General features: G+C 33.5%; 1 protein-coding gene across 2 annotated transcripts in view; it reads left to right on the top strand.

Annotated features, from left to right (window-relative positions):
- The first annotated feature begins 232 nt into the window (after positions 1–232).
- Positions 233–14665, top strand: part of LOC133204455 (cytochrome P450 4V2-like) — a 15783-nt gene continuing 1350 nt past the window's right edge. Inside the window, exons 1-10 of one of the 2 annotated variants that reach the window (XM_061340187.1) lie at positions 233–386; positions 4329–4441; positions 5198–5283; positions 5929–6119; positions 6350–6419; positions 8143–8269; positions 8817–9020; positions 10296–10398; positions 10563–10630; positions 14241–14307. In XM_061340187.1, the coding sequence (XP_061196171.1) occupies positions 233–386; positions 4329–4441; positions 5198–5283; positions 5929–6119; positions 6350–6419; positions 8143–8269; positions 8817–9020; positions 10296–10398; positions 10563–10630; positions 14241–14307 (1183 nt within the window). Of the gene's footprint in view, positions 387–3398; positions 3512–4328; positions 4442–5197; positions 5284–5928; positions 6120–6349; positions 6420–8142; positions 8270–8816; positions 9021–10295; positions 10399–10562; positions 10631–14240; positions 14308–14665 lie in introns of both variants that reach the window. The other variant, XM_061340188.1, reaches the window with a different exon arrangement.

Genomic DNA, 14665 nt, shown 5'->3' with positions numbered 1-14665 from the left:
GATAGACTTTACATTTTCAGTGGAAAATGAATATATGCTTTTAAATATTAACTAGGAAAAAAAATAATAGATTTAGTTTTAGTTAAAAAAATTGATGTAAATACAATTCTAAACATTAAAGATAAATCAAACTTTGTACTACATTTTACATCGGATGTACCCACGATTCAATTTACCGTAATTTCCGCTAGGTGGATTTAGATCTGTCATGTGACTGGAATAGTTGGTCAAAATGGCAGCGGCGATAATTTTGGCTGTAGCTATTATACTTTTTACAGCATGGGTAATTAAAAGAGAGTTATCAAGGAAAAAGATTGATATAATTCCAGGTCCAGTAGCCTTACCAATTCTTGGAAATGCTCACCAGCTAAAACATACCAGCAGAGGTATCACTTAATATATGAAGAGTTCAAGTTTTAAACTATCACTGTGCGAAATTGCAACTTTTTGTGCATACTGAAAAAACACATTTAAGAAAAAAGGGTGATGAAATAGCTAAACAGTCAAACTTCGTTATCTCGAACTCAATACGACCGAGAAAAAAATTTGAGATATTGGAGGATTCAAGATATCAGTTAAAATACTTAAAAAATAAGGGATTGTGACTTCCAAATCACTACCACATATACATGGTATTTGAGGTATCAGTGTTCGAGATAAAAAAGTTTTAACTGTATTATGAATGGCTTAATAAAGCTTTATTGCTAATTCAAGCTATACAGCTAAATCAAGAGATTTTGCCGGACCTGTTTTACTCATCAACCATGTCAATTATCTTACATACATTACACTAGATAGAACGTTCTATCATTAAAATGATATTGTCCTACGGACCCGGTTTAACGATAGAATTCGTTCCGTATATTGGCAATGTTGCAAAATAAACACGGGCGATAACTCGAACTCTGTGCATTTTCTATGAACAATCCAGAGAGTTCCGAATGTCAACATGTCGTTAAATTTGAAGCAAGGAAAAAACGTTGAGAGAATGAGTTCAATTTTCGGATTTATATGGATTATTTTTTAGGTTAAAAGGCATATACAATCTCAAAAAGGTTTGTTATGATTAATTTGGTAGTTATTTTCAGTGCAATTCCTTTTTTATTCTTCAAAATCATTTCAGAGTGGATCCACTCCGATTTGCTACATTGCAAGTATATGGGACGTATTCTAACTGTGGTGAGGGCTTGTCCCGAGGCACAGTTAGATTATTCTAACTAACATTACACACATCTGGCATAATCCTTTTAGCTATCAAGTTTGGAAAGCTGAGTAGCTTATTGGCTATTCCAAAGAGCTTGATTAGACTTGTCTCATGGATTTTTTTTTCTCTCATTTTCTCGTCATTATCATTTAATTTAATATTTTAAACCTTTTAGATATATCCAGGGTCATTTTAAATTGTAAACATTGTGAAAAACAATCATTCATACAGTACAAAATATCACACAGGTAGGATATTCATCTCTGTATTATAATAACCAATATGCTAGAAGCTAGCAAGAATTTCTTTACCCTCTCAGTGTAGTTATATGTTTTTGTAGAATATTTATTAAAATCAAAATACTGACAAATATTCACTACCACCATTATTTCAAGCCCCTTTAATCAAAGATTCGGGAGCATATACTGTACAGCAGGTTAAAATCGCGATCGGAAAAGATTTATCCTTATAAATTTTGGAAGAATTATTCACTGTATGTTGAATTTGCGGAATTTTTATTTCTGCAAATATAGCGAATATTAACTCCACGGGTTAATTTCCTGCTGTACAGTAGTTTTTGGACAGTCCATTTGTTTGCAAAAACTAATTTTGCCCATACAGTATTACTTTTAAATGGTCAGGTGCTAGGGCTATCTTATTTTACATGTGTATTCCTTATGACAAGATCTTTTCATTAAATACCAACATTTTTGACCTTATGACTTTGACCTTTGAGCTTAACCTATTTTTTGAAAAATTTAAACCACCTTTTACCTTGGCCATAACACCCATAACATCGGGGGGGGGGGGGGGGGGGGGGGGGGGCAGACCCCTCCCCCCTGGAATTTCCAGAGTTATTAAAAGTATATACTGAACGAAATAAAAAGTGACTTTGGACCCCTCTAGAAAATGTTGACTTCCCACCAACATCGCCACAAAAAAGTTTTTTTCACGTTTGGGAATGGACATTACATCTTTTTTTTTCTTTGCTTGTCAAGAAATTTTCAGGGTTTGATACGACTGAGAAAGGATTTTAGTTTGTTTTTTTTTTATTTGTCAAGAAATTTTCTGGGTTGGAAGTTTTTTGACTGGGTGGAAACACCCCCTACCCCCACCCCTGGAAAAAATTCCTTGGATCTGAGCCTGACATCTGACATTTGTATGTCTTATGTGATTTCCCTGTGACAGGACCTTCTTTGTGTAAAAACATTTTTTTTACCTCATGAGTTCAACCTACTTTTGAAAAATTTTAACCTTGCCCATAACATCTGAATTGTGGTGCTAGGCCTTTCATATTTCACATGTACTGGGGTATATTTCTTGTGACAAGACCTTTCTTTGGGTAAAAACATTTTTTTTTACCTCAACACCTAACCATGGAGTTTGACCTACTTTTGAAAAACTTTAACCTTGCCCATAACTTCTGAACAATTGTAGTTATTGTACTTGTGTATTTCTAGTGACAAGGCCTTTCTTTTTGTACCAACATTTTTGACCTCAACACCTTGACCTTGGAGTTAGACCTACTTTTGTAATACCTTAAATTTTGCCCATAACTTTTTTTTTGTACCAACATTTTTGAACTTGGAGTTTGGCCTACTTTTGAAAAAAAAAAATTCTTTAACATTGGCCTTTAGCTGCCATGCAGGGGCATCAGTGTTTCATAAACACTTCATGTTTTATATAGTCTTTTGTACTTACTTTTTTTTAATTTTTTTTCTTCCTAAGTGTTTTACTGAAAAATAAAAATTGTTAGAAAAAAAATGCATTTAAAAAAAAGAAATCAAGATTTTTGTGTGTATTGTATAAAAGGCTAATGCAGCTTATTGAAGCACTATAGGTTATAAGACACTTCAATGTAAAAGCCTAGGTTTACTAAAGCAGTTTCAGACAGACAATAAAACTTTGTAGATGTTTACTCGGAGCCATTAAAGGAGCACATTTAGAACATTATAAAGTGGAAACCAAGAAGAATCAGTGAATGAGGTCATATTTCATGTTGTTGAAGAAAATAACAGAAATTGGGAATTTGAGATCAAGTTCATCAAAGCTGATTTTTTTTTTTGTATTTGAAATTTTTAGATTAGGATATACTTGTATGTGACATAATCCTTTACAGCCCTCCAGAAAATGTGTAGCCCACAAAATGAGGAAAAGATGCAATCCTACCATGTAATAATGTTTTTTTTAACAGAATTCTTTGACCAGCTGACTCAGTTCACTGCTGATTATGCCAATTATGGAATATTTCGACTGCTGTTGGGAACAAAGTTAACAGTTGCTCTGTACAAGCCTGAGTATGTAGAGGTGTGTTAATTATTACTGGAACAACCACAGAGTGGGATTTCACATCAATAGCATCACTGCCCTGTTTATTTACAAAATATTGTAAAAGATTTCTTATAAATCATGATATTTGATAGTGTGATTAAAAATTGATTTTTTTTCACATATTTAAAGGAAGAGATTTCAAGCACCTCCTTTAGAAATACCTGGTCTGTGTACCCCTGTGAATCAAGTGCCTTTAGGCCCATCGTTGGGTACTAGGACTTGATTGACATTTACTTACTAGTCTCTGTGTATACCCTGTACACCTTATTTGGCACTTGTGGTGGACTTCAGATTTAAAACTTTTGATCCTTTGATATTTTATACCACTCATGGTATAAAGAAGCTGTATTACTTTGAACATTTTTAGCTTGATAATGTATAATTAATATTTATACCTTTAGTTTTTGAAATAATTATAATATTCTTCATGATAATAAATCAAACGTTAGTTTAATAACTTTTTTCAAAGTAATTTTCGATTTTGATTCAATATTAAGAACACACGACCACAGGTAGACTGCTAGCCCTCAAGGCATTCACATCTGTACATAATAAGCCCCTAGAGTCCCTCACCTGGAATTTACCAGTAACCACCCAGTAAAAAATCTCTGCCTTTAAGAAAAATATGGGGCCATTGATGCTTATGATGTTAAATATGGCACCTGTGGTCATATTTCATTGCAGACAGCAGCAGGGTTTTAGAAAAATGTGAAGCAAGAGGGTAAGCATACACATTAAAAGCTAAGGTTGAAGTACATTAAAGTGCTGACATTTTAAGTATTGTTGATTTCAGGGTTTTATGATCAGATGGAAGGGTATATGAAGTTTTACGAGGCTAGGGGAATATTTCGACTTTGGCTTGGATTTATAGGATTGATCATAGTTTACAAACCAGAGTATGCTGAGGTTTGTTATCACCTCTATTTTTTTAAAAAATCTTTTTATCCCTAGTTGAGGACAGTGCCTGTATGTATACTTTACTTGCTAATTTTTACTATTTTCTGCTAACTCCATTCTTTAATTGTGATATTTTTTTTTACTTGTTTGAATTTATATAACAGTTAAAAGAAAAGAAAAAAATTTCCTATTACATCTTACAAAAAACATTTTGAAAGAAATTGAATTTACATAAATCCTAGCACTAGTACTTACATTTAACCCATCTTTAAGTGAAGTTTGAATACTATTCAAAGATAAAAATTGAAAGTTAATTTAGAGGAAAGGACATTTTAAATTATTTTTTTAAAAAATTCTGTAAATGCATGTATACCTATCATTTTCTTTATTGAAATATAGTTTTTGATCTTTTTTCCAGTCAGGAAATTCATTTTGTTTACATGTATTTGGATAAAAAGATTTGCTGTTTTGCCTTTATAATAATTACAACAATGTTATCTTTTTATTATAAAACAAAGGTAGCTCTTCAGTATTCAATAAATTCAGAAACTTTCTTAAGTGACATATCAAATTGCAGGGAACACAATCTTGAAGGATGGGCAAACTTAAATTCTGAATATTCAAATACACTTATTTTAAGCTATATTCCTTATTAAAATATCTATATAGTACATTCTTTAGATCCTTTTGGTTGTGGCTCCTAGTGCATTAAAAAATTGCTGTGGACTTACATAAGACATGGCTTAATACAAAGCATATTTTCAGGTGATTCTTCAGAGCAGTAAACATTTGGATAAAGCTGACGAGTATAGATTCCTCCATCCATGGCTAGGGACAGGTCTTCTAACTAGGTCAGTGAAAAAGACATCAGTGGGAAAATAAGTCTATAAAACAATCACAGTCCCCCCCCCCCCCCCCCCATAAATAAATAAATAAAATTGAATGATGCTTTAACCTGTAATATTTTCCTGACACAATGACCTGATTTCCATGCAAACAAAATGTGATTAACTTTCATATCATATCCAGGTATCTAATAATTTCAAAGACCAATGCTTAAGATGTGGACAGAGACAAAAATAGAACAATTATGTATTCCTGTTTTCAATATTGCATTGTGAGGTCCATTTTAGTGGTATAAGCATAACAGGATTCCATCTGACAAGTTGAAATGTCAAAATCTTAGAGTTAGATCTTATTTTTTGAAATAAATAAATGCCTCTGAACCCATAGTGTCACAGTATCAGAGATATATCTTATATGCAATAAGCTTCACCAGTACCTGATTGGCTTGCTGTTATTTGTACAGTTATACTTTCCAAGGATTTAGATAAAAATTTAAAAGTACCCAGTACGTATGTCAAATACCAAGCATACAACTGCAATTGCGCTTAAATAAAATGGGTATGTTAAATAGTTGTTCACCAATGCTCCAGAAAATATGAGCATTTTTATTTTGTATTTCTATAACATTCACACCATGTGATATGTTCTAGCACTGGGAGTAAATGGAAATCTCGTCGGAGGATGCTGACACCAACGTTCCATTTCAAGATTCTGAATGACTTTGTGGGTGTGTTCCATGATCAAGCCACCATCATGGTAAAGAAGCTCTCTGAGGTGGCCGATGGAAGAGAATTCAACATCTTCAATTACATCACCCTCTGTGCATTGGATATCATTTGTGGTATCTGACAATCTTACTTTCTTCCTCGGGACATGTAGTTTTGTTCTACTCACATTACTACAAACTTGTACTTTTGTTTAGTATGATTCATGCTTTTGGATCTAAATTTCATTAAAAAGTTAATTTCAAAGGCAAAGGTTTTATAAAATTGAAGTACTGTAACCCATTTACTTATGGATTCTTTTGTATAATATTCCATACAATGTACTACTAAAGCTTCTCTTTGACAGAGACTGCGATGGGAAGAACTGTTGATGCTCAGAGTAACAGCGAGTCAGACTATGTCAAGTCTGTCTACAAGTAAGTATTAAACATAAATTATACCCCCACAAACAAAGTATAGGGGGATATATTGGAATAACCATGTCAGCCTGTCTATCTGTAGACATATTTTGTTCAGAGTTTATCTCACAAACTATTGAATTTGTATTGTCAAACTTTGTAGAAATAATAAAATTTTTATAACTTTTTATTTAATTTTGACAAATTAATCTGAAAATACCAGGTGCACAAGTTCAAATGATATAACTATAAGATTTTTTGTACAGGAATTAGAGGAAAGAAATTCTTGTCTAAAATAACTTTAAAACCAAAAAGTTTTAGAGACTCATACTTGATGCAAAGGTAGCTTAAGACCAGAAGTATGTCTTGACTCTGTACCAAGGTCATTTTGAAAAGGTCAAGGTCACAGGTACATAATTATTTAATTATTGTTCTAGCCCCAACTTTGATATTGAGAAACCTTAGAAACTGATATGAGACAAAGGATTCTAGGTAATTTGGACAAGGTCATGGTTACTGGCTTTAGAAATATAAAATTCATGATTTGGCCATAACTTTGTTTTTGAGAAAAAATATTAGTAGATTACATTTACACTAAGCACAAAGGTTGCTTGTGACCAGAGGGTGTGTAACAACCCTGCACCTTATCCATTTGGACAAGGTCACTAGATATTAAGTGTAAATTTATTGTCAACAACATAACTTGGTAATGAAATAACTATAGAAGATCATACTTCCCTTCAGTGTTAATTATGATCGTAAGATATGTCATGACCCTGAACAAAGGTCAAGGTCAGGGAGTTCAGAAGTACAATTTAATGCTTGGACTTGATGGTTATATTTTTTGTACTCAAAACCAAGATAGGTGTTAGAAATTTCTACAAATATATCTCAACAAGATTCAGGCCATGGAAATTCACAGTAGATTAATTTTACCCCCTACTTGAAAAGCGGGGGATGTATAGTGAGAGGGGTGTCCATCTGTCTGTACGTCCATCTGTTTTGCTTTGGGGTACCCATCTCTTGTCCGCAACTCCTCTTGTACCACGAAATGAAATTTAATGAGACTTTCACAGAATCTTTGTTACATAGTGCCATTGTGCACCTCTTATTTTACTTTTTGATCAGACACATATTTCGGGTTAGATTTCCAATAGCAAAACATGGACACTGCCATTCTTTCTATAATATGGAGAGGGTACCCATCTCTTATCCGCAACTCCTCCTATACCACTGAATAAAATTTAATGATACTTTCACAGAATCTTTATTACATAATGCCATTGTGCACCTCCTATTTTACTTGATGATCTGACACTTATTTTGGGTCTCCCATAGCAAAACATGGACTTTGCCATTATAGTCATATGGTAGGCGGGAGGTATCATTTTGTGAGCTCAGTGCTCACAGTACCTCTAGTTTTTATTGAGATGGCAGAGTTATTTTTTAAAGCTACTTTTGTCTTAGCCCTGAAGGGGCATTACTGCTATTAGGACAGCTCTTATTGTTTGTGATGATCATTTTGTTAATTGCTAATATTATATATATAATCTGATTTTACCTTTACACTTGTGTATATATACCGGTACTTGCTTGAGCTTATTATAGTTATCATTATGATAACCACCACACTTGTTTGTGAAAGGGTGATGGAGCTAGTCATATACTTTTGCACATTTTTATATATACTTGCTTGAGCTTAAAGTCAGCCTCAGGATAATTCTGACCTTTGTTGTGATAGGATGACTGAGCTAGTCTTACAGAGACAGCGGACACCCTGGTACTGGCCTGACTTCCTCTACAACACTATTGGATATGGAAAGGAGCATGATAGATGTCTTCAGATTCTCCATGGATTTACTAAAAAGGTGGCTTTATTAACAGTGTATATGTACATGTATTTACTTAACAGTATATGTTTAACTACATATATATAATCTGTACTTTCAACTCATTTACCTGTATTTATGTTGGTAACATATGACCAAAACCTTTTTTGAATCACACAATTTTAAAACATTTATGACATTAAATAGTCAAAAATAGAAAGAAACTTTCTGGTATATAAATACCACAGTACAGTAAAACTCGGTTATAGCAAATTCCTGGAGACCTGGTAATTTACTTTACTATATCCATAGTTCATTATAACTGTGTAACGAATTTGTTATAGTATATATAGCAAATTCACAATATATATGTTTTCTTCAAATATGACTACCGAATATGCTGGGGGAGGTTTTAAATACAAAACTTGTTATATCTGTAAATTCACTATATTTCATACTACGGTAAATGTGTTTCCTTGTATATTGGAAACCTGTCTATTACACACTATGGTATTTCTAAAGCTTTTTGAAGTTAACAGGGCAGTATTTTTTTAACCAAAGCTCATTTTCTTTGTTATGAATGAAGGTAATCAAGGAGAAAATGGAGAGTCAGACTGAGGAATCGCGACACAGTATGGAGGAAATGCTGAGTCAGCACTCGGAGGAAGACATGTACAGGAGCAAAGGTCAGAGGTTAGCCTTCCTGGACATGCTGCTGTGTAAAACAGAAGATGGCTCCCAGCTGTCCATGGAGGATATCAGAGAGGAAGTGGACACATTCATGTTTGAGGTATATTTTAGATACAGTTGAACTTTGGTATCTCAAACACCGATATCTTGAATACCATGGATATGTTGAAGTGATTTGAAGGTCCCAACCCACTTATTCTTTAAGTATTTTACCCTTGATATCTTGAATCCTCACATATCTCAAAGTTTTTGCTCAGTCTCATCAAGTTTGAGATAACAAGGTTTGACATTATAACTTTCCTGGCAAATATTTTATGTTGTAAACAGTAGAAAATATCACCCAAGTAGCCATTTTCTAAAGAATAAAATTAAGAATAAAACTGTATGTAAGCTTTCTTTTCATTCTCTGAAGTAATTTTGTAAATATTTTCACATGAATGAGGAGAAAGACAAAAATTAAACTAACCATGACAATTGAAAGCAGATTAATCTGAACTTTTTAAATTGAAAATATCAGAGTGTCTGTTTTGGTCTAACAGTATTTTGTACAAGACTTCAGAGTATATTGTATAATATAAAATGATTAAAATGTTTTTCATGTTTTTAATGGTATGTAGGATGGATTTCTTATGCACATGTATTATGCATTTAATATTAGAATTTCTCTCTTACTTAATTGTTGAGATTGTAAAAATGTGATTCTTTTAAATAGCAACGGATTCACAATAAATTTTAAAAGTATGATTAAGAATAAAAAACTATGGTACAATTTACAAATATTTAATAGAACTATCTTCCAAAATAATGTTAAGCTTTTTTTTTTATTTAATAAAAAAAGAACCTTAAGGTCAAGATCTAGTAAATGAAAAGAGCCTACAGATTTCTCAAACTTGAGAAATAAATTCCTTTTATGATGCTTCATAACTATAGCTCGGTCAAATAAGGTGTATCTGGGCATAATTTGCAAGAAAACAAGACAAAAACCATCTTGTAAACTGTCATTTTCAATGAAAAATTAAGAAAGCCAGTCACGAATATGGGAGTTTTTTTCCATATCAGACGAAGGAAATGTATTCAGATTGCCTACAATCTCTCAGAAAATGGTAATTTGTATGTTCTTAGCCTTTTCTTTAAAATGATGTAAAATTGAATATAGGTATCGGGATTACTTTTCACATGATTTCAAATTGAATGCCATGAAAATACTTTATTTTCTACATAATTCTATCGAAGCTGTAAAGTACGGGAAAAGGAAAGTTTAAATTGATTATGACGTCATAATGGATCTAGCACCGAAAAGACGGTCTAAAGTCATTTACTAGATCTTGACCTTAAGTATTTCATCTGACAGTATTTGTTTTTTTATCAATATCAGGGGCATGATACAACAGCGGCAGCCATGAACTGGGCTGTCCATTTAATTGGTGCAGATCCCCAGGTTCAGGCTAAAGTCCATGAGGAAATGGACCAGGTATTTGGTGAGTTTATTTTAGATAGAAAACAAAGTATCTCTCTCATCTCCCTATATAAATACTAAACTATCATAATGTGTGCATTTTGAATGAGTTTGTTTATGATAATTAAAAAAAAAAGAAACATTTTGAAAATCATAAAGATAAGAGTAGGTTCTATTCTATTGTAGGGGACAGTGACAGGCCAGCTACAATGAATGATCTAAAGGAGATGAGGTATCTGGAATGCTGTATAAAGGTAAGGCTCTATAGAGTTCAGTCAGGTAAACTCAGGTCAATCTGGAGTGCTGTATAAAGGTAAGGCTCTAGAGAGTGAAGTCAGGTATATCTGGAGTGCTGTATATAGGTAAGGCACTACAGAGTTAAGTCAGGGACAGAGTTAAGTCAGGTAAACTCAGGTCAATCTGGAATGCTGTGTAAAGGTAAGACACTACAGAATTAAGTCAGGGACAGAGTTAAGTCAGGTAAACTCAGGTCAATCTGGAGTGCTGTATAAAGGTAAGGCTCTACAAAGTTAAGTCAGGTAAACTCAGGTCAATCTGGAGTGCTGTATAAAGGTAAGGCTCTACTGAGTTAAGTCAGGTACAGAGTTAAGTCAGGTAAACTCAGGTCAATCTAGAGTGCTGTATAAAGGTAAGGCACTACAGAGTTAAATCAGGGACAGAGTTTAGTCAGGTAAACTCAGGTCAATCTGGAGTGCTGTATAAAGGTAAGGCTCTACAGAGTTAAGTCAGGTAAACTCAGGTCAATCTGGAGTGCTGTGTCAAGGTAAGATACATACTATAGAATTAAGCAATTAAAATCAGGTAAATCTAGAGTGTTGTATAGAGGTATGCAGGACCAGTCCACACTACAGTGTTAACTCATATAAATTCAATAATGTTGGGTAAATCACATTGTGTTCACAATGGGTTATAGTTAGAGATGATGCATGAAAATCAGACAAGTCAAGTTTATCCTGATATCCATATTATTACAGTAAAACTCGGTTATAACGAAGTCACTAGGACCTGTGAAATTACTTCGCTATATCCGTGAATTCACAATATCCGTGTTCATACTAAACGAGTTTTACTCTATTACCCGTAAGCAACTTCAATGTATGTGATTATAAGATAGATTCTTGTATCATAATACAAGAATCTGAATTATTCATAACCACATACAGTATGTAGTGGCTAAGTTTTGTTTAGAATCAGTTGGGACATCATTATTTTACAAAAACACCATTAAAATTAATAATCATGATAATGTTTACCCAAAATAAGAACAGCATTTAAGACACACTGAAGATTAAGACATTGTAAGTTAACACAGTATATATTGGATCAAAATATGAACAGGATAGTTTATGTTTAAATATCTGGTAGATTTAACTTGAGCAATTGGAAGGCAATAGGTCTGGAGTGCTATATCAATACAACTGATGAATAACTGAGCAGCACTGATAATGGTAGAATAAAGCAATGTTAGACCATACTGATAAGGAAATTTTAAACTGAGTAGTACTGCTACAGCCATGGTAGACAAAGAAGTACTGATAAAATTATTAGGGCTGGGACGATACAACTTTTTATGTATCGATACGTATCCCGATATTTGAGCCACGATACGATATGTATCACGATATGTTTAATTGGTTATAAATTCTTTTTTTATATTGAAATGAACAAGATATTTCTTCACAAATAAGGATAATTTATTCAAAGAAGTTGTATATCTGTTGTAAAACTTAATTATTTTGGTCTTAATTATTATGTATTTCATATTCATATTTATATTAAGCATATTTATTTTACATATTAAACCCAAAATGTTAAGTTAACAAAGAAAAACATTAGTCAGAATTTTTTGGGAAATATGTCGATATTTCTTCATACGTATCGATATGCGTATCATCCTCACATTGAATCGATATTATCGATATCTCGATATATCGTCCCAGCCCTAAAAATTATGGTGGACTGAGAAGTATTGATAAAACAGTGGTAGACTAAGCAGTACTGACAAAGCTATGGTAGACTGAGCAGTACTGATAAAGTAATGGTAGACTGAGCAGTACTGATAAAGCTATGGTAGACTGATCAGTACTGATAAAGTAATGGTAGACTGAGCAGTACTGATAAAGCTATGGTAGACTGATCAGTACTGATAAAGCTATGGTAGACTGATCAGTACTGATAAAGTAATGGTAGACTGAGCAGTACTGATAAAGCTATGGTAGACTGATCAGTACTGATAAAGTAATGGTAGACTGAGCAGTACTGATAAAGTAATGGTAGACTGATCAGTACTGATAAAGCTATGGTAGACTGAGTAGTACTGATAAAGCTATGGTAGACTAAGCAGTACTGATAAAGCTGTGGTAGACTGAGTAGTACTGATAAAGCTATGGTAGACTGATCAGTACTGATAAAGCTATGGTAGACTGAGCAGTACTGATAAAGCTGTGGTAGACTGAGTAGTAATGATAAAGCTATGGTAGACTGAGCAGTACTGATAAAGCTATGGTAGACTGAGCAGTACTGATAAAATAATGTAGACTGAGCAGTACTGATAAAGTAATGGTAGACTGAGCAGTACTGATAAAGTAATGGTAGACTGAGCAGTACTGATAAAGTAATGGTAGACTGAGCAGTACTGATAAAGCTGTGGTAGACTGAGCAGTACTGATAAAGCTATGGTAGACTGAGCAGTACCGATAAAGCTATGGTAGACAGTGCAGTACCGATAAAGTAAAGGTAGACAGTGCAGTACTGATAAAGTAATGGTAGACTGTGCAGTACTGATAAAGTTATGGTAGACTGATCAGTACTGATAAAGTAATGGTAGACTGAGCAGTACTGATAAAGTAATGGTAGACTGAGCAGTACTGATAAAGTTATGGTAGACAGTGCAGTACTGATAACATAATGGTAGACTGAGCAGTACTGATAAAGCAATGGTAGACTGAGCAGTACTGATAAAGTAATGGTAGACTGAGCAGTACTAATAAAGTAATGGTAGACTGAGCAGTACTGATAAAGCTGTGGTAGACTGAGCAGTACTGATAAAGTAATGGTAGACTGATTAGTACTGATAAAGTAATGGTAGACTGATTAGTACTGATAAAGTAATGGTAGACTGAGCAGTACTGATAAAGTTATGGTAGACAGTGCAGTACTGATAAAGTTATGGTAGACAGTGCAGTACTGATAACATAATGGTAGACTGAGCAGTACTGATAAAGTAATGGTAGACTGAGCAGTACTGATAAAGTAATGGTAGACTGAGCAGTACTGATAAAGCTGTGGTAGACTGAGCAGTACTGATAAAGTAAAGGTAGACTGATTAGTACTGATAAAGTAATGGTAGACTGAGCAGTACTGATAAAGTAATGGTAGACTGAGCAGTACTGATAAAGTAATGGTAGACTGAGCAGTACTGATAAAGCTATGGTAGACTGATTAGTACTGATAAAGTAATGGTAGACTGAGCAGTACTGATAAAGCTGTGGTAGACTGAGCAGTACTGATAAAGCTATGGTAGACTGATCAGTACTGATAAAGTAATGGTAGACTGAGCAGTACTGATAAAGTAATGGTAGACTGAGCAGTACTGATAAAGCTGTGGTAGACTGAGCAGTACTGATAAAGTAATGGTAGACTGAGCAGTACTGATAAAGTAATGGTAGACTGAGCAGTACTGATAAAGCTATGGTAGACTGAGCAGTACTGATAAAGCTATGGTAGACTGAGCAGTACTGATAAAGTAATGGTAGACTGAGCAGTACTGATAAAGTAAAGGTAGACAGTAATTGTAGACATATCCATTGTCAGAAGCATTATCTCTTTTATTATCCATTACAGGAGGCTTTAAGACTGTTCCCTTCTGTGCCGTTCTTTGGTAGAAAGTTAACAGAGGACTGTCAATTTGGTGAGAGAATTTTTATAGACCTATATTTACACTGTATATTGTGCTCTTATTCAATATTTGGTGCAAAATGTAGGTCATGTGTGACTTGTTATAATTATTGATTTATAGTTAATCAGTGTTATGAATAAACAATTATGATTGCAACAGATTATAAATCCTGCTTAAATAATTACATTAAGGAGTGTAACGTCTATTCATTTAGATTGTACATTTGAACATGTGTGAATTTTTTCCTTCAAATTTTGAAAAATGCAAAAATTTGATTCCTTAATAATAATTAAAAAATAATGCCATTTCACCACTTTGAACAGCTTTGCAAAATTTGCCTTTGAATATGAAAAAAAAAAAACACACACAA

Source organism: Saccostrea echinata, unplaced genomic scaffold (assembly GCF_033153115.1).
Source record: "Saccostrea echinata isolate AGI-Se365-2 ecotype Australia unplaced genomic scaffold, CSIRO_AGI_Sech_v1 ptg000053l, whole genome shotgun sequence".
Lineage (NCBI taxonomy): Eukaryota > Metazoa > Mollusca > Bivalvia > Ostreida > Ostreidae > Saccostrea > Saccostrea echinata.
This window is presented reverse-complemented; position numbering and strand designations above follow the sequence as displayed.